This window comes from Oncorhynchus mykiss, chromosome 7 (genome assembly GCF_013265735.2).
Source record: "Oncorhynchus mykiss isolate Arlee chromosome 7, USDA_OmykA_1.1, whole genome shotgun sequence".
Lineage (NCBI taxonomy): Eukaryota > Metazoa > Chordata > Actinopteri > Salmoniformes > Salmonidae > Oncorhynchus > Oncorhynchus mykiss.
The window spans coordinates 47640947-47665463 of record NC_048571.1 but is presented as its reverse complement, the minus strand read 5'-3'; the positions used below and the strand labels follow the sequence as shown (position 1 = coordinate 47665463).

Sequence of the window (24517 nt, the reverse complement as noted above, 5' to 3'; positions counted from 1 at the left end):
TCAGAGATCCTCACTGAACTTCTGGAGAGAGTTTGCTGCACTGAAAGTAAAGGGGCTGAATAATTTTGCACGCCCAATTTTTCAGTTTTTGATTTGTTAAAAAAGTTTGAAATATCCAATAAATGTTGTTCCACTTCATGATTGTGTCCCACTTGTTGTTGATTCTTCACAAAAAAATACAGTTGTATATCTTTATGTTTGAAGCCTGAAATGTGGCAAAAGGTCGCAAAATTCAAGGGGGCCGAATACTTTCGCAAGGCACCGTATTCCATTTAAAAAATCTGCCGTTTCCAGCTACAATAGTAATTTACAAAATTAACAATGTCTACACTGTATTTCTGATAAATTTTATGTTCTTTTTTTATGAACAAAAAAAAGTGTTTTCTTTCAAAAACAATGACATTTCTAAGTGACCCCAAACTTTTGAACGGTAGTGTAGGTAATGCATTGATCTACCATGAAACTTCAATTAACTCTCAAATAGGCACCTGTCCCTTTTAATAGCCGGGCAAAGGCACGTATTTCAGCAAATAAACACTTGTTTCAAATAAATGGATAGTTTACAAGGTTAACATGGACACAGCTCTGATATTCCCAAAGTCATGTGCATGTAAAATATATGTTTTATTCTGTCATCGTTGCTATCCATGGCACCACCAAAAAGAAAACAGGACATCACCGACCGGTACCGCTCTCCATGGTGCTGAAGTGCAAAATCGGAGGTATTTGATTGACAGCCTAATCTTTGCAAGTCTGGTCTGCAATGTTGTTATTCTAATGTTTATACTGATCACAAACAGCATGGTAGTCTTTTCAACATTTTATTGAGAAATAGCTGAATGTGCGGGGGTACAGGTTAGTCGAGGTAATTTGTACATGTAGGTAGAGGTAAAGTGGGGGTACAGTGACTATACATAGATAATAAACAGCGAGTAGCAGCAGTGTCAAAACAAAGGGAGGGGATGGTCAATGAAAATAGTCCGGGTGGCCATTGATTCGTTCAGCAGTCTTATGGCTTGGGGATAGAAGCTGTTAAGGAGCCTTTTGGACGAAGACTTGGCGCTCCAGGTACCGCTTGTCGTATGGTAGGAAGGAGAACAGTCTATGGCCTGGGTGATTGGAGTCTTTGACCATTTTTTGTGCCTTCCTCTGACACCGCCTAGTATATAGGTCCTGGATGGCAGGAGGCTTGGCCCCAGTGATGTACTGGGCCGTACACATTACCCTCTGTAGAGCCTTACGGTCAGATGCCGAGCAATAGCCATACCAGGTGGTGATGCAACCAATGCTCTCAATGATGCAGCTGTAGAACTTTTTGAGGATCTGGGGACCCCTGACAAGTCTTTTTATTCTCCTGAGTGGGATAAGGGGTTGTTGTGCTCTCTTCACGACTGTCTTGGTGTTTTTGGACCATGATAGTTTGTTGGTGATGTGGACACCAAGGAACTTGAAACTCTTGACCCGCTCCACTACAGCCCCGTCGATGTGAATGGGGGCGTGTTCGGGCCTCCTTTTCCTGTAGTCCATGATCAGCTGTTTTGTCTTGCTCATGTTGAGGGAGAGGTTGTTGTCCTGGCACCACACTGCCAGGTCTCTGAACTCCTCCCAATAGGCTGTATCATTGTTGTCAGTGATCAGGCTACCACTGTTGTGTCTTCAGCAAACTTAATGATAGTGTTGGAGTTGTGCCTGGCCATGCAGTTGTGGGTGAACAGGGAGTACAGGAGGGGACTAAGCACGCACCCCTGAGGGGCCCCCGTGTTGAGAATCAGTGTGGCAGATGTGTTGTTACCTACCCTTACCACCTGGGGGCGTCCCTTAAGAAAGTCCAGGATCCAGTTGCAGAGGGAGGTGTTTAGTCCCAGTGCCCTTCGCTTAGTGATGAGCTTTGTGGGCACTTTGGTGTTAAACGCTGAGCTGTAGTCAATGAACAGCATTCTCACATAGGTGTTCCGTACAGGTGGGAACGGCAGTGTGGAGTGCAGTAGATATTGCATCATCTATTGAGGCGGTATGCAAATTGCAGTGGGTCTAGGCTTTCAGGGATGATGGTGTTGATGTGAGCCATGACCTAATGATAGTGGCCTCTAGTGGCTAAAAGGCCAGAGCTTTCAAAATGTAACGTACTTTTTGGTGTCAGGGAAAATGTATGGGAGTAAAAAGTACATACTTTCTTTAGAACTGTAATGCTGTAATGCACTGTAATGCACAAAGGAACCTGTATCTGATAACATGGCCCTTTGGTGTGTGCAGTGGCAATTTTAGCATGTAAATCTTGATGAGGCAAACTCAACAACAACAAAAATGTAGATGCATTCCATTAAAGACTGGGCTCCCGAGTGGCGCAGCTGTCTAAGGCACTGCATCTCAGTGCTAGGGGCATCATTACAGACCCTGGTTCAATTCCAGGCTGTATCACAACTGGCTGTGATTGGGAGTCCCATAGAGCGGCGTACAATTGGCCCAGCATAATCTGGGTTAGAGTTTGGCCGGGGTAAGCCAACATTGTAATGTGCTCACTTAAACATGAAGGTGGCGTGGCGGTTTTGTCATCGAAGTCTGGCATTCTCTGGATTTATGGTGGGAACTCGGAAAAGAAACACACAGCCACTCCATTGAATAGCAGTCTACTGATACTGATTGCTTTGCACTGCTTGCAGTTAGCCACTGATTCCTTCCAAATGACTCATTGTTGAATCTGCCATTTCCAAGTTGTTGTGTAATCTTTATGTCCAATGGCCGATGAGCACCGATACGTTTCATCTATACATTTTCTTCATTATTTCTCTTCAAATGACAAGGATTAAAAAGGATTTGACAGTAGATTGTCGACTTGATTTATGATGATGACTGCTAGCTAAGACTTTGAAAGTAAGATGTTGACATGATCAGTCCAATCAAAGCTACTGTAGATATAACATGATTTGATGTCATTCTATCTGTGGCCAATGACATTGAGCCTTCTTGGATGGGCACTTCTAATATAACTCTATGGCAGAAAACAAGGGGCTAAAATGTTTGAGTTCTAACCTTAGACTTGGGGGTGACATACTGTCCCATGAATGACAGAAAACTGAGCCAATCATTACACAAAACTGAGCCAATCATGTGCAACGCTCTGTATTTTCTGCTGGCTTGCCCCACCACCACAGAAAGCACTGAGCTAGGCTGAAACACCTGCATTTTGGAGCTGCTTTACTCAAGAAAGCAAAACAGAGACCATGTTTTATTAAATCAATCCATTTTTTCTTGTTATATTGTTTGCAAACTGATATGTGACACGTATTAATGCCAAAATAACAAGCAAAACAGGCAAGCCCCCCAAAAATATAATTATTACTTTTTTAATTTACCTAAAAATGTGAGGTTCAAAACACCTTCCCTGAATGACGGGTCGCCACTGGGTGTGTGCTGTGTGGCACCTTACTTCTAGCTGGTTTACAGTAGTATGCATGTTCTGTGGAAACCAGAGGAAACGACATGGACCGAAGAACACTGTTAGAGGGAGGGGCTATTGGCCAACGCGTTTCCCCGCCCATTTAAAAGACATGAGCATGCGCACTTTCATAGAACTCGGACTTAAATCTTTTGCACAACTGTTCCTTTCTTCATTCTGTCGGTGTCAATTCGCCGGCGTTTTCTTCCTGTAGGTTTCACACATTGTTTTTAACAGATCAATAATTGGAAATGAGTGGAGATCATTCTCACAACGATAGCCAGGTAACATTTGGAATATTTTGCAGTGTCAGTTGTCTAGGATATAAAAACCGCTTGCTGTTTTATTTGCCTCAGCTACACTAACTTAGCTAGCTAACGTTAGCAAGTGACCTAGCTAGATAACAAGGCTAGCTAATCGCTGTGAACTGTATATAATTGGCTGCTACAAACGTGACAGTAATATTTACGTGTTGTCGTACTTTTTAATCCTGTTATGTGATTTTCACAATGTCGTTAACGTTATGTCCACACAATTGTAAACTAACTTTAGCTAACTAAGCTAAGGCAGCTAATTGCTGTTGAAAGCCATAAGACCAGTCACTGGCCAGCCATCACATCAGGGTTGCTAGATAGCTGACGTTAGGCTAGCTAGCTGTTCGACAAAGTTCAAAGTTAAATATCTAGCTAGAAAGCCATCAACTAAGATACCTAATCAATCTTTGTTTTACAATTTGCAGATCGACTCCGGCTCTCGGGTCAATGGTAAGTGTGATGTGTCAAACTGAAATGTCACAATGATTTTTCTCCTTCGAATTCTGACCTGTCCGCAGACTCCGCACAGTTAGCTAGCGATCCATTTTGCATTTTAATATGTGATCTTGCCTGTATGTACTTTGACTATTGCTAACTTAATGGCATCTTGAGGACATTTTTAAAGTTGTCTGAATCTATTTACTAGCTAGCTAGCATGTGCTAGTTCGCTAGCCAGACAGATAGTTTAGCAAAGGACAGAAATGGCGTCCAGAGACTAAGTCCTCTGCCTCACTCACAAGCGCCTATTGTTCAAATGGGTGGCTCTTTAATAGTTTTTAGACATTTTATAATCTCGATCTGAACATAGATTCATAAAGACCTGGATGTGTTTTATTGGTATGTCAAATTTGATTTTGTTGTTGGCCTTCGTAAAATGCCACATTCCGGGTCTGAAAGTAAGTGTTTGGGGGTTGAGGACTTAGTCTCTGCGCCATTTTCTTTTTTTCTGACTAGAAAACATAGCTGAAGTGCAGATGGCGGTGATATGGAGGCGAAACACGCAGGAGCGTTTGGATCAGACATGATTCATAGTGCTGAAAGTAGTACAATCATCTGATAGCCCAATTTAGCTTAAACAGCATTCTGGTACAGTCTTACCTGAATTTATTATGGATAACTACTGTTTCTTCATAAAAAGGCATATTTACTTTAGCTAGTTGTAAACCTATGAAGTATTTAAGTAACACACTTGCCAGACTTCTTGTACAACATATTATAGCAGTACATATGTTACTACCATATGTCTGTTATATATATATTTTTTAGGGCTGAATTCATTGATAGCTTTGTTGCCATGGCCTGACCCACATGGCTACTGAGATCTACCTAAGACAAGTAAAAACCCAGCAGTGGTATTTAACAAGTGTGAATGACCTTTCGGGGGTTTCACAAGCTACATACTTCCCCTTGCCACTAAGTAAAAATTGCTTTTCTGAAAGGTTCTCTACCTGAACAATGCCTAACAAGTCATGTCAATATAGGATAATGTATTTCCTATGAACAATGGTTCCACTACTAGGCCTTGGGACATCATGGTTGGCTGCCACAACATCCTACAGCTTTTGACCGACCAATAATCTTTCCCAAGGAGTCTTAAGTGTCAGCTTCTATGTCCAGATAGAGGGTGGGTTTTGACATGCAAAGAAGCCATTGCTCTCAATTCGGATGTAAAGTTGTTAGAACAGTGCATTGACCCCACTTTCTAGTGTGGCATGTCTCATAACAGCCTTTCCTGTTACATTACAGCCATATATATATATATATTTTTTTTTTAAATTTGATTTAAAAAAAAAATGTTTCTCAATCTACACACTACCCAATAATGACAAAACGAAAACAGCTTTTTAGAAATTCTAGGGACGAGAAATAAAAAAAATAGACATGATTTGGAAAGGCACGCCTGTCTAGATAAGGTCCCAGAGTTGACAGTGCATGTCAGAGCAAAAAACCATGCCATGAGGTCGAAGGAATTGTATGTAGAGCTCCGAGACAGGATTAGGTCGAGTCACAGATCTCGAAAAGGCTACCAAAACATGTAGGCAGTATTGAAGGTCCCCAATAGCACAATGGCCTCCATTCTTAAATGGAAGGAGTTTGGAACCACCAAGACTCTTCCTATAGCTTGCCACCTGGCCAAACTTAGCAATTGGGGAGAAAGGCCTTGGTCAGGGAGGTGACCAAGAATCTGATGGTCACTCTGAAAGAGGTCCTCTGTGGAGATGGTTGTCCTTCTGGAAGGTTCTCCCATCTCTGCAGTACCCCACCAATCAGGTCTTTATGGCCTTTGTGGCCAAATGGAAGCCACTCCTCAGTAAAAGGCACATGACAACCTGCTTTGAGTTTGCCAAAAGGCACCTAAAGACTCAGACCATGAGACAAGATTCTCTGGCACCATCCCTACGGTGAAGCATGGTGGTGGCAGCATCATGCCGTGGGAGTATTATTTATTTTTTTAGTGGCAGGGACTAGGAGACTAGTCAGGATCGTGGCAAAGACAAACAGAACAAAGTACAGAGCTCCTTGATGAATACCTGCTCAAGACCTCAGACTTGGGCAAAGGTTCACCTTCCAACAGGACAACCACCCTAAGCACACAGCCAAGACAACACAGGAGTGGCTTCGGGACAAGTCTCTGAATGTCCTTGGGTGGCCCAGCCAGAGTCCAGACTTGAACCCGATCAAATATCTCTGGAGAGCCCTAAAATTAGCTGTGCAGCAACGTGACAGCTTGAGAGAATGGCAGACCTGTATTTGGAGAGTTTCTCCCAATCTTGTGGCATCATACCCAGCAAGACTCGAGGCTATAATCGCTGCCAAAGGTGCCTCAACAAAGTACTGGGTAAAAGGTCTGACTACTTACGTAAATGTGATATTTTTTTAATACATTTACAAACCTGTTTTTGCTTTGTTTATTATGGGGTATTGTGTGTAGATTCTTTTGGGGGGGGGGCATTAAATCAGTTTTAGAATAAGGTTGTAATGTAACAAAATGTGGAGGAAGTCCAGGTCTAAATACTTTCCAAATGCACGGTATAAGATGGATTCATTCCTTGATTTGCACTGATGTTTTGCATTTAAGATCTACATGAAAAGCTGTAATGTACCCTCATCCTATTACTAGATATTTGTAAACAGTGCAAGCCACTGCAAGTGCTTGCCCCAATACTGTGATCGAATTTGATCATTTTATAGCTTGTAAGAACTATAGCCTACATTCATTCTGCAATCCCTAACTATTTTTGCCTCTAGGGTAACTTTGTATCCTATTTGGTTGTAAATACAATATTGTTCTCATGATCTGACGATCAGAGATGTTTCGTTTATTGGTGTCTGAACCATGAGCTTGCTGTAGGGTATAGAACCTTTTTACTGAGTCACTTATTTTTAAGCCTCACACCTTTTCAAAACATGCCTTGATGGCAATACATGAAAGTAATTTAATGTATTAAGTTTCTTTGGCTGTCAGCTCGTTTGACTCAAGTGCCTGTCTGTCAACTAGAGAAGATTGGAATTAAGGATAATAAAATATGGACGAGCAATATCAGAGCGGCATAGACTAAGATACAGTAGAAGAGTATAGAGTGCAGTATACACATGAGATGAGTATTGAAGCTAGACGAGGCCTGTTAACTTGTCTTGCTCCCCGTTTTCTTCCATGTTGATACTGTGTCCCAGTAAAAATGTACCTTAGCTGTCACTGCGCACTAGGAGGAGCTGTCTTACCATGTAAGGCATATCCTCTCCCACAGCACAAATTCATAACTTCCTCTGCCCACAGTACTCCCAATCCTCAGTCTGACCTGAATTTGTGAACTTTATTTGTGAAGGGTGTTTTATTGATAGTGTTTGTTCTGTCATAAACAAGGGCCCCAAAATGCAAATGTACCTCAAGTTAATGGGATAATACCTCAAGTTAACAGGATAAGATGGCCCTGATCCAAATGCTACCAGTACAAACCAGTCATTTTATTCCGGTTGACACATGCCCACACAATCTGACAGGCAGTATTCAGATTCCCACCTAGGTGGTGGATGAGGGCTCTGAGCTTAGAGTGGGATCGTGCCTATCTAGTCATGCATTCAGACATTACAACACTAGTATCTTCCCATGTCGTTTTATGCACTTGTGTATTTATTTTCTCACTCTGCCTGTTGGGGACTTTATTTTGAACTACCTGTTTAGTTTTCACCATGGAAATCTTGTCTGAACTTGTTTACCCGTTGTTCCTGGTGCGGTGATGTCTTTTTGTTCTTTAGTTTTGGCCTGTTTTCACCTGCTGGGTTTAGAGATGGGTTGGAGAAGGTGGGTAATTTTCCTTTGGCAATAGAGATCACCAGCTCGTAGTCCTAAAACCCGGAAATTACTTACCTCTGGTTTGTTCAGCCATTCCTTTGGGGGATATTAATGGGGGAAGGATATGGTTTGTGATAAACCCTGAAATAAGATCAGAGGTTAACATGGGCTAGAGAGACCTTAGTCAAAGACCTTTATGAATTATGAAGCCTTTGTTGTTTTTTAATTATACAAATGCTTCAAAATTCAGTGACATTTGGGGATTCTCGTAAAACAAAACGAAGGTCTCCTAAGCCTGTGCGGATTTTATCCCAAAACTCCATTTATTTCCCCATATGCTTTATGTAATGAACCATTGTGGAGTTGATGCCTACAAAAAGGCACTATTGCTATTGCTCTCTATGGTCATTATTTAGCTATTTTTCTCTTGTTTATATTTTATATTTTGCAGATTCTCACAAGCATAAAGATAAGTACAAGGATAAAGAACACAAACACAAGGACCATAAGGAGCGTGAGAATTCAAAATATGGAAACAGGTATGAGTCACCACTCTTAAGCAGGGTTGCATAGGTAAATGAGTGTCTAGTAATGGAAGGGAAAACCTAGTGTGCTGGGGCAGTAATTTGACACCCAAACATTTGCTTTGACGAGCTCTTTAACGTTGGTGTTTGTATGGTCATGTGTCTAAGCAGGTTGTGCATGAATGAGCATAGGGCAAGAGTCACTTTGTTGCTCTAGTCTAGTAAATCCTAAACATTCTCTAGTTAGTCGATTTCCCTATTGGTATTTAGGTCTAGTAACTGATCCTGATGGAATGTTTTTGTAATCTGTCAAATTCCAGTGACCATAAGGAATTCTCTGAAAAGAAGCACGGGGAAAAGGAAAAGGAGAGAATTAAGCACAAAGATGGCAGCACAGACAGACATAGGGAAAAAGACAAGCGGAAGGAGGTGAGGGTGCTAATTGTCCCATAGAGATGGCTGCATTGCTACCATTTTGGTTTAGATGTGCCAATCAGTATGTCCATTTATTTATTTTTTGTCCCGTCTCACCTTCAGTGCAAACCGTAATTTATAGTGATTAACAATATGCATGTTTTAATTCTTCGTTGTCATCTTGCAGATCAAGCCGAAGAAGGAAAAAGAGAATGGCTTTTCCAGGTAAGTTTTTAGTTTGTATTGTACATTTCTGCTGTATCTGACTTCAAAATGCACAATGAAACTAAATGTTTGATTTCTATCACCAGCCCTCCTCGCATTAAGTCTGAGCTGAACAATGATGACGTCTACCACTCTCCCAAGTCCCTGAAAAGAGAGCGTGACCATGATGAGTAAGTAGATCTGGACTGACTTCTGTCAACTGGCCCATTTTATTCCTTTGGCCCTGTTGTATTTGTACAATGAAGATTTTTAGTTTTAGTTGCCATGTTTTGACCAACCACATCTGGTTTGTCCTAATTGTGTTGGGAAATCTAATGTTTGGTCATTGTTGGCTTTGCAAGAACTCCCCAGCTTCCTTTTGGTGTAGAGAAGACCAAGATCGTTGTTGAATCTACCATTGCATTCCAGGCTCATCAGGTTTTTTTTTTTTTTCCAGAACTGAATTCAAACCCAAAAAAATTAAACTTGAAAATGACAAAGTGGACAAGAAGGCAAAGAAGAGGAAACAAGATGAGGTATGGGACATCTTCAGATTAATATTGGCTCTATTTCAATGATCCCTTGAAAGACTCAAGTGTTTCTTCTGTTTATTGTAAAGGACATCAAGCCCAAAAAGACACAGAAAAACAAGAAAGGGGAAGTTGCTGATGGGAAAAAGAAAGCAAAGAAGGAGCCTGAGGAGAAGTGGAAGTGGTGAGTTTCATAGTTGCCCGCCAGCTGTGTTGCTACAGACTTGCTGGGAAGGCACACTGACTGAGTGGTGCTTTGTCATGGAATGCTCAAATATGGATGTTCTGTGTATCTTTGTTGGACAAAGTAATTTGTGCATCAATCATTTCCTTCTCACCAATCTACATTATTGTACCTGGTTGGACTACAGGTGGGAAGAGGAGAGGGCAACAGATGGTTCCAAATGGAGTTTTCTGGAACATAAAGGCCCAGTCATGGCTGCACCTTATGAACCTCTTCCCAGCAACGTCAGATTTTTCTATGATGGTAAGATTAATACTCAAGTGCTGCTAATTTTATGACACTTGGTCTATCTATGTGGTTAAGTTGCTCAGTGGAAATTGTGGGATTGGCTGATTTAACAAGTCTGTTGAAATCTATATAGGGAAGCAGATGAAGCTCAGCCCCGAAGCTGAGGAGGTAGCCACCTTCTTTGCCAAAATGCTGGACCATGAATACACTACCAAGGACACCTTCCAGAAAAACTTCTTCAAAGATTGGAGAAAGGTAGGGGATGTTAAAGGCTGTATACTTTGGGTTTGCAAATTACCTGCTTATTAAAAATCTCATTGGTTTTAATTGTATAGTAATTCATGACTTGTCTAACTTCGTCCCCTCTCCTACAGGAAATGGCCTCTGAGGAGAAGTCCAAGATTACAGACCTGAAGAAGTGTAACTTCAATGAGATGGGGGAATACTTCAAGGCTCAGTCTGAGGCCAGAAAGGCCATGACTAAAGATGATAAACTGGTGAGCTAGAACCATACTTTATTTTTTAAACGCGACTGTCTAATAGTTCTACCCGAGGCGGCAGAGAATGGTAATACATAGTATCTTCAGGCTGGTCCTGGGTGCTACTGACTGTACCAGATCTAACTGGTTTGACTCTGGTTCTCTGCTTATTGTAGAAAATCAAAGTGGAGAACGAGCGCCTCCTCCAGGAGTATGGCTTCTGCATCATGGATAACCACAAGGAGCGCATCGCTAACTTTCGCATTGAGCCCCCGGGTCTATTCCGTGGCCGAGGAGACCACCCCAAGATGGGCATGCTGAAGCGCCGCATCCGCCCTGAGGACATCATCATCAACTGCAGCAAGTGAGTGAGAGGGTCCTGGTTGCAGGTGGCAATATGAACATATGAACAAGGCTTTGTTTTCTACAAGCGTTTTCTGGATTACTTTGACACATGGACTGCTTGTTTGGACCTGATTTGTGCATCTGAAGACTTGCTCTCACTCACCCACTTTGTCTGTCTCTTCCACAGGGGCTCCAAGCACCCCAAGCCTCCCCCTGGCACCAAATGGAAGGAGGTGCGTCATGACAACAAGGTGACCTGGCTGGTGTCGTGGACAGAGAACATCCAAGGCGCTATAAAGTACATCATGCTGAACCCCAGCTCCAGAATCAAGGTAGGTTGACTAGTAGTGGCATCTTCATTATGGCTCATAGTGGATGCAGAGATATCGGGGTACTTTAGTCGTTTAATATACTCTCACTTGAGATGCCAATGGCCAGGGCTTGACTGCAACCAAAACACTTGCATTTGCGTCTAGGAATGTGACAAATGGAAACATTTTAACGTTTAACCCTTTAGACCAAATAATTCTAGAATGCTGCTGTAGATTACTGAGAATTTAAGAACACATTTTCTCACATTTCAAACAGGCATAACTTGTAAACTAGAGGTCGACCGATTTAATCGGCAAGGCTGATTAGACTTAACAGGCTGACCACCTGTTACGCGAGTGCAGCAAGGAGCCAAAGTAGGTTGCTAGCTAGCATTGTTTTTTTTATAAGTCTAATCTTAACATAGTCACTAGTTAACTACACATGGTTGATATTACTAGATTATCTAGCTTGTCCTGCGGTGCATATCAATGCGGTGCCTGTTAATTTATCGTCGAATCACAGCCTACTTTGCCAAACGGGTGACGATTTAACAAAAGCGCAATCGTAGCACCAATGTACCTAAACATCAATGCCTTTCTTAAAATCAATACACAAGTATATATTAACCTGCATATTTAGTTAAAAGAAATTCATGTTAGCGGGCAATATTAACTAGGGAAATTGTGTCACTTCTCTTGCGTTCAGTGTAAGCCGAGTCAGGGTATATGCAGCAGTTTGGCCAGCCTGGCTCGTTGTGAACTGTGACGACCATTTCTTCCTAACAAAAACAGTAATTAATTTGCCAGAATTGTACATAATTATGACATTGGAGGTTGTGCAATGTAACAGTAATATTTAGACTTGGGGTTGCCACCCATTCAATAAAATATGTAACGGTTCTGTATTTCACTGAAAGAATAAACGTTTTGTCATTATTGCAAATATATAAATCGGCCACTTAATTGATATGGGCTTTTTTTGGTCCTCCAATCGGTATCGGTGTTAAAATGATAATTGTAAAGTCATGTTTTTTTTAGCTAACTTTTAAAGAGTACATCTTTAATGACGCCACATGTCAGTACGAATAACACTGTCATCCATTGTATAGACACTCGCAAAACCACTGAGTATTTAAATTGTAAATTTGACTAAATGACTCACTCAATGTACCAAGTATAATATTATACTTAAATATTATTTACATAAAATACAATTATCCAATGTGACCAAAGAACAATATTCAAAGTATTTCAAAACCCACACAAAGTAGGCTGATTGCATTGTTACAGAAGTAAGAATCGTTGTCAAACTACTTCAATGTAGATAACCTTTTCCAGATTTAGTACAGACCAGGCCTGACGATGCTGAAATAGTGGCCTACTTAACAATTCAGTGAAATGTAACAAGTATTAGATGGAGGCAGATGACGATACAAAACAACTGTTCAGAGACACAAGATTTTGCAGTCCCAATTTCATATTTCAGTCACTTTTAGTGTTTGCATTTAGCCTACATGTCATGGAACTTCTGGAAGCACGCCCCCATCCTGCAACGTGGCACAGAACACCTAGAGCACCCAAAGGAGGTTTCTACACATCTCACTCTTTGCCCTGTGTTCACTCTGGATTAGAGGTCGACCGAGTATGATTTTTCAACGCCGATACCGATTATTGGAGGACCCAAAAAGCCGATACCGATTAATCGGACAATTTTTGTACTTTTTTTTTTTACATTTTATTTGTAATAATGACAATTACAACAATACTGAATGAACACTAACTTAATATAATACATCAATAAAATAAATGTAGCCTCATAAATAATTAAACCTGTTCAATTTGGTTTAAATAATGCAAAAACAGTGGAGAAGAAAGTAAAAGTGCAGTATGTGCTATGTAAGAAAGCTAACGTTTTAGTTCCTTGATCAGAACATGAGAAATGTTAAAAGGAACCACCAGCTTTCATGAGTCTTCAATATTCCCAGGTAAGAAGTTTTAGGTTGTAGTTATTATAGGACTATTTCTCTCTCTACCGCTTGTATTTCATTAAACTTTGACTATTGGATGTTCTTATAGGCACTTTAGTATTGCCAGTGTAACAGTATAGCTTCCGCTCCTCCCTGGGCTCGAACCAGGAACACAACGACAACAGCCACCCTCGAAGCAGCGTTACCCATGCAAAGCAAGGGGAACAACCACACCAAGGCTCAGAGCGAGTGATGTTTGAAGCGCTATTAGCGCGCGCTAACTAGCTAGCCATTTCACATCGGTTACACCAGCCTCATCTCGGGAGTTGATAGGCTTGAAGTCATAAACAGCGCAATGCTTGGCGCACAATGAAGAGCTGCTGGCAAAGCGCACACAAGTGCTGTTTGAATGAATGTTTATGCGCCTGCTTCTGCCTACCACCGCTCAGTCAGATACTTAGATACTTGTATGCTCAGTCAGATTATATGCAACGCAGGACATGCTAGATAATATCTAGTAATATCATCAACCATGTGTAGATAACTAGTGATTATGATTGATTTTTTTATAAGTTTAACTAGCTAGCAACTTACCTTTGTCTGTTACGTGAATGCAGTAAGCAGTCTCCTTGTGGAGTGCAACGAGAGAGAGGCAGGTCGTTATTGCGTTGGACTATTTAACTGTAAGGTTGCAAGATTGGATCCCCGAGCTGACAAGGTGAAAATCTGTTCTGCCCCTGAATGAGGCAGTTAACCCACCGTTCCTAGGCCGTCATTGAAAATAAGAATGTGTTCTTAACTGACTTGCCTAGTTAAATAAAGATGTAAAAAAAAATAAAAAATAATTGGTGTCTAAAAATGCTGGTTTTATTTGTTATGAAAACTTGATATCGGCCCTAATTAATCGGTCGACCTCTACTCTGGATACACACCCCAAACACCCTTTCTTGCGCCCTTCAAATTTCATCTGCTTTTAAATTGAGTTACAACTCGGTACACACCCTGGTGCCACTCTTGGCTCTCCTTTTCCTGCCACTGTAGCCATATCAAACTGAATGCACAAGCTGCATTTTGAAGGCCTTCAAGGACCAGCACCTTCGGTTTCTGGGAAGGGGCCTTTTTAGGGTCCCCCACAATGTATGCATTGTTGAGCATCCCCAAAAACGCATAATTCCACAATTTTCTGCCTTTGCTTCAAACATCGTTTGGTCAAGATGGTCAACCCTGGAGCCTCCCAGGTGGCAGAGTGGTCTAGGGCATCGCAGCGCTAGACTCTGGGTTCGCACCCGGCCGTGACTGGGAGGTCTGTGGGGGCGACGCACAATTGGCCTAGCTTTGTCCAGGTTAGGGAGGGTTTGGCCGGTAGGGATATCCTTGTCTCATCCCGCACCAGCGACTCCTGTGGCGGGCCGGGCTCAGTGTGCGCTAGCCAAGGTCGCCAGGTGGACGGTGTTTCCTCCTACACATTGGTGCGGCTGGCTTCCGGGTTGGATGCCCGCTGTGTTAAGAAGCAGTGCGGTTGGGTTGTTTCGGAGGACACGTGACTTTCGACCTTCGTCTCTCCCGAGCCCGAACGGGAGTTGCAGCGATGGGACAAGATAGTAACTACTAATAATTGGATACTACGAAAAAGGGGGTAAAATATGGTCAACCATTTCTTGTTGTAATCATTTACAAGCTCGAACTGGTTCTTACCACTTTTTTAAAACTCCAAAGCCACTGTCACTTTAGGTCCATGCTGTATAGTAAGTGGGTGAATGGGGAGACTTAGGGCAGGTGCAAGTGTGTGCAGTCCCTCTGCTTCATCCTCTTGTTCCTCACTCCCTCTTCCTTGCTTCACTTCTCCCTCCTTGCGCCACATCTCTATCCCTCCCTCCAATCATCTCTAACTCTTCCTCCCTGCCTTTTGCTGTTGAGCCCTGACTCTCCACATCACTTCCCTCACTTTCACTTAACTTGAGGAGCAACAAATAGGATACAATTGTGGTCAGGAAGGTAATCTCTTGTCACACTCGCTCTTTCTTCCTTCCTTTTTCTCAACCATACTGTCCTTCCTAATAAGGGGTTTCCATAATAAATTGTGATAGTGACACTCCTCCCATTCTCCTCTCTCGCACACATCAACTCTTGCCTGACAGACTAACTACAGAGTTGACCAATGTTAGCTGATTAGTTATGAAACTGGGACCGTTTCCTAATGACTTGCATCAGTAGAAACAACACACTCAAACTGGACAATTCTCAATCTCTTCAAAGACCCAATCATGTACACAGTTGTGGCTGCTTTGCGTGATTGTCGTTACCTTCTTGCCCTTTGTGCTGTTGTCTTTGCCCAATGTTTGTACCATGTTTTGGGCTGCTACCATGTTGTGTTGCTGCCTTGCTAGGTTGTCTTAGGTCTCTATGTAGTGTTGTCTCGTAATGTGTCCTATATTTTATTTTTTTAATCACAGCCCCGTCCCCGCAGGAGGTCTTTTGGTAGGCCGTCGTTGTAAATAAGTATTTGTTCTTAACTGACTTGCCTAGTTAAAAAAAAAAAAAAGACCAAACAAGCAACTTGTTAGCTGGCTAATGTAAACAAAACCAACTCATGAGCTTCACTGTGCTGACATCTATTACCCTAACATGACAGCTAAACTGTCAAATAATAGGAAAACGAGGCAAAGTACAGCCTATGAATATCTGCACCAAGCAAACATGACAAATCATAACCTAAACCCAACTGATAACTGACTCTAGCCTTCATTTCGGTGGCTAGTTAGCTGGTTGTCTGTATGGCTAGCTCGAAAGTGACAGCTGAGCTTGATGCTTTGAGTGCAGCCCTAATTTACTGCTACTCAATTTCTTGCCTGATAGATTAGCTAGTCAAACAACCAACTAGTTAGTTGCAGTGTTTAGCTGTGTATATAGTCAGCTATTTCCACGAGACCGAGCGCAATCATTTGAGCTCAAGGGCTGATGTGCTCGCCTGTATCAACCAAATTATCATGACATGATTTGCTAATATGAGAGCTAATTACAAGTTTCACAGCATCAAACATCGACAACACATCTGCTGTTTTTAAATATTTCACTCACCTCGACAACGCTTTTCAAAGTGCAAGGACGAGTCGAATCCGTATCACCAACCAACATACACAGCCTCTTTCACAGTGAAAAAGTAGTGTCCATTTTCAGCGCCGTCATTTTTGCTTAATCAATTAAAAGAATGTTAGTCAAATGACAGTACCTGTTTCTGGTTGACAACAACGTGAATACGACAGCAGGTTGTTAGCAATTTCATTGTGCGATAGACAGATTCCTACAAACAAGGATGTTCGTGGACGCTATATAGTAATTTTAAAGGTCGACTGCCTCTCTGGTTTCTAATTATTACACGGAACCCAAACCGGCTGCGCGCTTGCGTCAGCGTGCATACAGTGGGGCAAAAAAGTATTTTGTCAGCCATCAATTGTGCAAGTTTTCCCACTTAAAAAGATGAGAGGCCTGTAATTTTCATCGTAGGTACAATTCAACTATGACAGACAAAATGAGAAATCCAGAACCACATTGTAGGATTTTTTTTAAATGAATTTATTTGCAAATTATGGTGGAAAATAAGTATTTGGTCACCTACAAACAAGCAAGATTTCTGGCTCTCACAGACCTGTAACTTCTTCTTTAAGAGGATCCTCTGCCCTCCACTCATTACCTGTATTAATGGCACCTGTTTGAACTTGTTATCAGTATACAAGACACCTGTCCACAACCTCAAACAGTCACACTCCAAACTCCACTATGGCCAAGACCAAAGAGCTGTCAAAGGACACCAGAAACAAAATTGTAGACATGCACCAGGCTGGGAAGCCTGAATCTGCAATAGGTAAGCAGCTTGGTTTGAAGAAATCAACTGTGGGAGCAATTATTAGGAAATGGAAGACATACAAGACCACTGATAATTTCTCTCGATCTGGGGCTCCACGCAAGATCTCACCCCGTGGGGTCAAAATGATCACAAGAACAGTGAGCAAAAATCCCAGAACCACATGGGGGGACCTAGTGAATGACCTGCAGAGAGCTGGGACCAAAGTAACAAAGCCTACCATCAGTAGCACACTACGCCGCCAGGGACTCAAATCCTGCAGTGCCAGACGTGTCCCCCTGCTTAAGCCAGTACATGTCCAGGCCCATCTGAAGTTTGCTAGAGAGCATTTGGATGATCCAGAAGAAGATTGGGAGAATGTCAAATGGACAGATGAAACCAAAATATATGTTTTTGGTAACTCAACTCTTTGTGTTTGGAGGACAAAGAATGCTGAGTTGCATCCAAAGAACACCATGCCTACTGTGAAGCATGGGGGTGGAAACATCATGCTTTGGGGCTGTTTTTCTGCAAAGGGACCAGGACGACTGATCTGTGTAAAGGAAAGAATGAATGGGGCCATGTATCGTGAGATTGAGTGAAAACCTCCTTCCATCAGCAAGGGCATTGAAGATGAAATGTGGCTGGGTCTTTCAGCATGACAATGATCCCAAACACACCGCCCGGGCAACGAAGGAGTGGCTTCGTAAGAAGCATTTCAAGGTCCTGGAGTGGCCTAGCCAGTCTCCAGATCTCAACCCCATAGGAAATCTTTGGAGGGAGTTGAAAGTCTGTTGCCCAGCAACAGCCCCAAAACATCACTGCTCTAGAGGAGATCTGCATGGAGGAATGGGCCAAAATACCAGCAACAGTGTGTGTGAACCTTGTGAAGACTTAAAGAAAACGTTTGACCTCTGTCATTGCCAACAAAGGGTATATAACAAAGTATTGAGAAACTTTAGTTATTGACCAAAAACTTATTTTCCACCATAATTTGCAAATAAATTCATTAAATCCTACAATGTGATTTTCTGGATTTTTGTTTCTCATTTTGTCTGTCATAGTTGAAGTGTACCTATGATAATTACAGGCCTCATCTTTTTAAGTGGGAGAACTTGCACAATTGGTGGCTGACTATACTTTTTTGCCCCACGACACGTAGGTTAAAATATCAAAACAAACTGAACCAATTATATTAATTTGGGGACAGGTCAAAAAGCATTAAACATGTTTGGCAATTTAGCTAGTTTTAGCTTGCACTTGCTAGCTAATTTGTCCTATTTAGCTAGATTTCTGTTGCTAGCTAATTTGTCCTGGGATATAAACAGAGTTGTTATTTTACCTGCAATGCCCTCTACTCCGACAATTAATCCACACAAACGGCCAACCGAATCATTTCTAGTCATCTCTCCTCCTTCCAGGCATTTATCTTTGAACTTATATGGTGATCCATCTACACTTTCATAGTATTACCACGACAACCGGCAAAACAGTTTGTCTTTCAAACACCCATGTGGGTACCTGCTTCTATAAACCAATGAGGAGAGGCAGGACTTGCAGCGCAATCTGGGTCAGAAATGGAAAGGAGTTCTATCTTCGCCTTTGGCATCGCAGACGCTCGTTGGGTGCAATAATTGAATAACATGGATTTCAAAGTGTATTTTGTGATGCTCGCTGACCAGACTGGACACGTTGCGGGAGCATGTTAGGGAGTTAATGAAAACCGATAAACAAAATGGTAGTCTAATAGGCTGACCACACCGCTCACGTCTCGTGCGCTGCAAAATAAATGTAGGACAAATGTTATTCAATGTGTTTATGGGCTAATAGTTGTAAGGCCAAACACATCTTCATCAAATCATGTTTTTATATATTTTATTCTTCTAGGTGCCTTAATTCCAAATCAAATAGCCAAATTGTCCTTGGTAGGACTTTAAAACAATTCCATGGTTTTGGGTTTCACGGTGTCCCTAACCAGATGGTTAAGCATCTCTACCACCATTACTGTACCTCAATTCCAAAGTTTTAATTTCCTTCTCAACTTTCTACAAGTATTGCCATACAGGACTTTACTGCTATCGCTTACCTTTCTCTGCCACTTTTCCGAAGTTAAAGACGATGACGTAATTGGTCTACTCCAAAATAATTGATTCCTCGTCTCCTTGCAAGTCGACTCCCTTTCCTGAGTGTCAAGAGTGTGCGCGTGTAAACTCAGCAAAAAAAGAAACGCCCCTTTTTCAGGACCCCGTCTTTCAAAGATCATTTGTAAAAATCAAAATAACTTCCCAGATCTTCATTGTAAAGGGTTCAATGAACCATAACCTTTCCACAGGTGCATGTTCATTAAGACACTAACAGCTTACAGACAGTAGGCAATTAAGGTCACAGTTATGAAAACTTAGGACACTAAAGAGGCCATTCTACTGCCTCTGAAAAACACCAAAAGAAAGATGCCCAGGGTCCCTGCTCATCTGTGTGAAAGTGCCTTAGGAATGCTGCAAGGAGGCATGAGGACTGCAGATGTGGCCAGGGCAATAAATTGCAATGTCCGTACTGTGAAACGCCTAAGCCAGCGCTACAGGGAGACCGGACGGATAGCTGATCATCCTCGGTGGCAGACCACGTGTAACAACTGCACAGGATCGGTACATCCGAACGTCACACCTGCGGGACAGGTACGGGATGGGAACAATTGCCAGAGTTACACCAGGAATGCACAATCCCTCCAGTGTTCAGAATGTCCCCAATAGGCTGAGAGAGGCTACACTGGGGGCTTGTAGGCCTGTTGTAAGGTCCTCACCAGACGTCACCGGCAACAACGTTGCCGATATCGGCACACACCCACCCACCCTTGCTGGACCAGACAGGACTGGCAAAGTTATCTTCACTGTCGAGTCGCGGTTTTGTCTCACCGGGGTGAAGGTCGGATTCGTGTTTATTGTCGAAGGAATGAGCTTTACACCGAGGCCTGTACTTTGGAGCGGGATGGAGGTGGAGGGTCCGTCATGGTCTGGGGTAGTGTGTCGCATCTGCCTGCAATGACATCAAGCTCAGTCCATCTCAACGCTGTGTGTTACAGGGAAGACATCCTCCTCCCTCATGTGGTACCCTTCCTGCAGGCTCATCTTGACATGACCCTTGAAATGCCACCACACACAGAACGAGCAGTATGGCTGATTTCTTGCAAGACCGAAATATCAGTGTTCTGCCATGGCCAGCGACGAGCCCAGATCTCAATCCCATTGAGCACGTCTGGGACCTGTTGGATCGGCAGGTGATGGCTAGCCCCCCTCCCCAAGAAATGTCCGGGAACTTGCAGATGCCTTTGTGGAAGAGTGGGGTAACATTTCACAGCAAGAACTGGAAAATCTGGTGCAGTCAATGAGGAGATGCACTGCAGTACTTAATGCAGCTGGTGGCCACAGCAGATACTGACTGACTTTTGATGTTGATCTTATGTTCATACAAATATTTACACATTTGCTGAAAATAAAGTCAGTTGACAGTGAGGATGTGAGTTTAATATATAGTTCTGGTGCGCCCGCGGAGTCTGCCATTTGCGGTGAATAGATCTACAACAAGTAGCCTGTATAGGCCTAGCGCTGGAATGTTTTTTTTTTTTTTTTTTTTTTTGTAGGACATTGCATTTACTGATGGCCATGTAGGCCAATTTGATTAATCAATCTAGCAACAATTAATGGTGGTTTGTTGGTTCGCAGGGAGAAAAGGACTGGCAGAAGTATGAGACGGCCCGAAATCTGAAGAAGTGTGTGGAACGGCTGAGGAACCAGTACCGTGAGGACTGGAAGTCCAAGGAGATGAGAATCCGACAGAGAGCCGTGGCACTCTATTTCATCGACAAGGTTAGACTGCTGCTCTACTCACTCACTCACACAGAGAGAGAGAGTTCTAAGTTTGGTTGTAACATGTTCCCTGTGGTGCTGTGCCCCAGTTGGCTCTGAGAGCAGGTAACGAGAAGGAGGAAGGGGAGTCGGCGGACACAGTGGGCTGCTGCTCCCTCAGGGTGGAACACATCAACCTGTACCCCGAGAAGGATGGCCAGGATTTTGTGGTAGAGTTTGACTTCCTGGGTAAAGACTCCATCCGCTACTACAACAAAGTCCCAGTGGAGAAGCGGGTAAGGACTTCAAGAATTTGCTTTTGGTTCAGAACATTTTCTGTCTTTTTTTTTCCCTGTAGTTGAACTACAATGGTTTCCAGATTCCTGTCCAGAGAATGCTTGCTCCCTGTTATTGTTACGAGTTGTAAATATTCTGTCCTTTTTTGTTAGGTTTTCAAGAACCTGCAGCTGTTCATGGAGAACAAGCAGCCAGAGGACGACCTCTTTGACCGGCTCAATGTAAGAACGAAACAAGAATTTCGTGAGGAAGGGCTTTTAATACACATTATTTGTGAATTGCAGTATATTTTATTTGTGACGTTGCTGGAGTGTGACTGCACTAAGACGCGTGTGGGAATCGGCTGTTGTCTCGTAATTCTGCCCCTCTTGTAATCTGTCATATTTTCTCATGGTGGCGTTCTCTTCATCTCTCCAGACCTCCATTCTGAACAAGCACCTCCAGGAGCTGATGGATGACCTGACGGCTAAAGTGTTCCGTACCTACAACGCCTCCATCACCCTTCAGCAGCAGCTGAAGGAGCTCACCAGCCGTAAGTCATCAAGGCCGTGAGCATACCCGTGGCAGAGGGTCTGAGAATGCACAACCTGCCCAAAACACACTTTTGAATTGGTATGACCCGAGGTGGGACCTGCGAGCTTCATGGAAGACATGAGAGCTCCGGAATGTTGTAGATATGTGTGCAGCTGGTCACTTGTAATACGGTGTAAAGTTTATATCAACTGTTGTAACAATGTCAATTTTCTCCTCTACTTGTAGCTGATGAGAACCTTCCAGCCAAGATCCTATCGTACAACCGGGCCAACAGAGCCGTGGCCATTCTGTGTAACCATCAGAGGGCCCAACCCAAGACCTTTGAGAAGTCTATGCAGAACCTCCAGACTAAAGTGAGGCACTGGGGGGGGCACACGGCTATTCTAATGGCGCTTTGCCAAAGACTGGCTTTTGTTTAGGATGTTTGATTTGTTTTTAGGTGTTTGTCAGCTGGATGCATACTCTTCCCTTGGTTATTTTGGGAGTACTTGTCTCTGGAATATCAGTCTTTTATAGGCACATAATAATAATCCAGCTGTACATGGCGTTTACTTCAAGATTATTAACGTTGATAACAATTCTATCAGATTGATGCAAAGAAGGACCAGCTCTCGGACGCAAAGAGGGACGTGAAGAGCGCCAAGGCTGACCTCAAAGTACGGCGAGATGAGAAGTTCAAAAAGTAAGTATGAAGATATGATTGGCCTCAAGCACCCACGGGTACCTTTGTGCTGGAATGGAGATGTAGCCGGTTTCCTCCCTTGCTCCCCCAGAGCCGTGGAGACCAAGAAGAAGGCTGTGGAGAGGCTAGAGGAGCAGCTGATGAAGTTAGAGGTGCAGGCGACGGACCGCGAGGAGAACAAGCAGATCGCTCTAGGCACCTCCAAACTCAACTACTTGGACCCGCGCATCTCTGTGGCCTGGTGAGACACGACCGCAACCTTGTTGACAAACATGCACAACGTCTTACACCCGCCGTTGCTTGCCCCTTGATCCGCACCCACTGTTCTGCGAGTAAATGTTGACGCATGTGGCTGTGTCTTTAGATTAGTTCAAAGTAGTGAGTTGAGGGAGTGAACTCCTGCAGTGTTCGCTCTAATATCCTTCTGCCATCTCCTTCCTAGGTGTAAGAAGTGGGGTATCCCTATCGAGAAGATCTACAACAAAACTCAGCGTGAGAAGTTTGCCTGGGCTATCGACATGGCGGAGGATGACTATGAATTTTAAATCCTGTTTGCGGTTTTAATTATGCGATTTTTATTTTATTTTATTGGATACTTGTTTTTATCTTAACTGATTACACCCGATGGCCAGCCTGACAAAGGAAAGGGTGTGCACTCAACAAGCATGGTGAGGAAGGACAGAGCAGGGGTCAGGATGTATAGGCCATTACAGATGGGAGGACGAGGTGGGATTGTCTTTGAAAGTCTGAGGTCCGAGTCGATGGCTGAACTATACCCACACCCAAAGGTGAAACGGTAATCCCAATGATTGGATGAGAACCAGTAGATGAGCTTTTTTGCCTTTTTGGTTCTCTTCGTCTTCAGCCACATGCACGACCTGAAGATGTCTGAACTTTGAACTCTGGGGTCCTATATCTACTGTATTCAACAAAACAACGACTGCTTCGTGTATTCCATTTTTTTATTTTTCATTTGGTCTGTATTTTTAGCCCTCCCATATTAATGGATTCTATATTTTAATAGAAGAGGAAAGTAAAATCATGAAATGAATTCCTTATGTACATGCGCCTTTTGAGAAAATGAAATGTGAGCTCTAGGTATGAGAGTTGTGTGGGGGGGGGGGGGGGACCATGAAAGTGTTTGGGTGAGTGTGATGTTTTAAACTGGACTATGTCGATTGTACCATGAATGAGAATGCTTTGACAAGCAAGGGGGGAAATGCTAAACCATGTCAATATTTACCTAAGCAAGCTGAATGTGAATCATTTGTTTTACAGTGTCTATCAGGGACTTATTTTCAATGTGAACCGATTTTTATTTTTCTCCCCTTGCGTTGCCAGCATTCTCTGAATCTTTCTGCATAGCCCTGTCTCGCTCTGGTTTTAATTTAATCATTTCTGATTGTTTCCGAGAGGGGGAACAAAACTCCCTTATCTGTTACTTGAAAAAAATAATATTTTAATGTATTTTAAGTTAATGGAAAATGTTTTTTATTTTGTTAAAGGGTGTGAGGGATATCAACTTTGCCAAAAATGTTGTTACAATTTTAGGCAGTCATTTTTGTTTTGTTTAAAGACTGAGAACAAAGAAAGTTAACAGGAGTTTCAATGTGAATTATCCATTCATTTTATTCCACTCATGTCTCAGAGGAAAGTTTGTGTTTGTAGCAGGTAACTTCCTTTTCTGTCATAGCCTCCAATCATGTTTTATGCTCATTGTATATTGAAAATAAAACTCAGCTCTACACACTGGGTCTATTTTGTGTTATTGTGACACTTGTTATTATTGTGGCTTTGCACCAAGAGCTTTTGGTTTTGTTTTTTTGTCTCAAACGTCCTTGACTTAAGTTGTATCCGTCACTATGTTCACCCTGCTGACAGTCACTTTTCAACATACATTTCTCATTTAGGTGTACTGTGGTAATGTTTCAAGAGCCTTCCTGTGTTCCCAGAACCCAGTGTAATAACAAGCTCTGTCTACCCTGAGAACAGGAGGCCCCAGGAAGCACCCCCACTGCCTGTTGATTTTGG

At 42.7% G+C, this 24517-nt stretch overlaps 1 protein-coding gene across 1 annotated transcript; it reads left to right on the top strand.

Moving 5' to 3' along the window:
• The first annotated feature begins 3474 nt into the window (after positions 1–3474).
• On the top strand, positions 3475–24235 carry LOC110527908 (DNA topoisomerase 1). The gene is made up of 21 exons (XM_021609512.2): positions 3475–3720; positions 4176–4200; positions 8496–8583; positions 8889–8997; positions 9170–9207; positions 9294–9377; positions 9644–9722; positions 9806–9900; positions 10088–10203; positions 10322–10443; positions 10563–10685; positions 10844–11031; positions 11200–11344; positions 20851–20994; positions 21084–21269; positions 21423–21491; positions 21688–21802; positions 22030–22157; positions 22392–22486; positions 22578–22727; positions 22929–24235. The coding sequence occupies exons 1-21, from the start codon at positions 3688–3690 to the stop codon at positions 23029–23031; spliced, it is 2235 nt and encodes a 744-aa protein (XP_021465187.2). The 5' UTR covers positions 3475–3687; the 3' UTR covers positions 23032–24235.
• The last annotated feature ends 282 nt before the right edge of the window (positions 24236–24517 follow it).

Coding starts and splice junctions, on each gene's coding strand:
- LOC110527908 (XM_021609512.2), top strand. CDS start 3,688: ATGAGTGGAGATCATTCTCACAACGATAGCCAG. Junction 9,208..9,293: donor AAAGAGAATGGCTTTTCCAG/GTAAGTTTTTAG, acceptor TTCTATCACCAG/CCCTCCTCGCATTAAGTCTG. Junction 11,345..20,850: donor ACCCCAGCTCCAGAATCAAG/GTAGGTTGACTA, acceptor GTTGGTTCGCAG/GGAGAAAAGGACTGGCAGAA.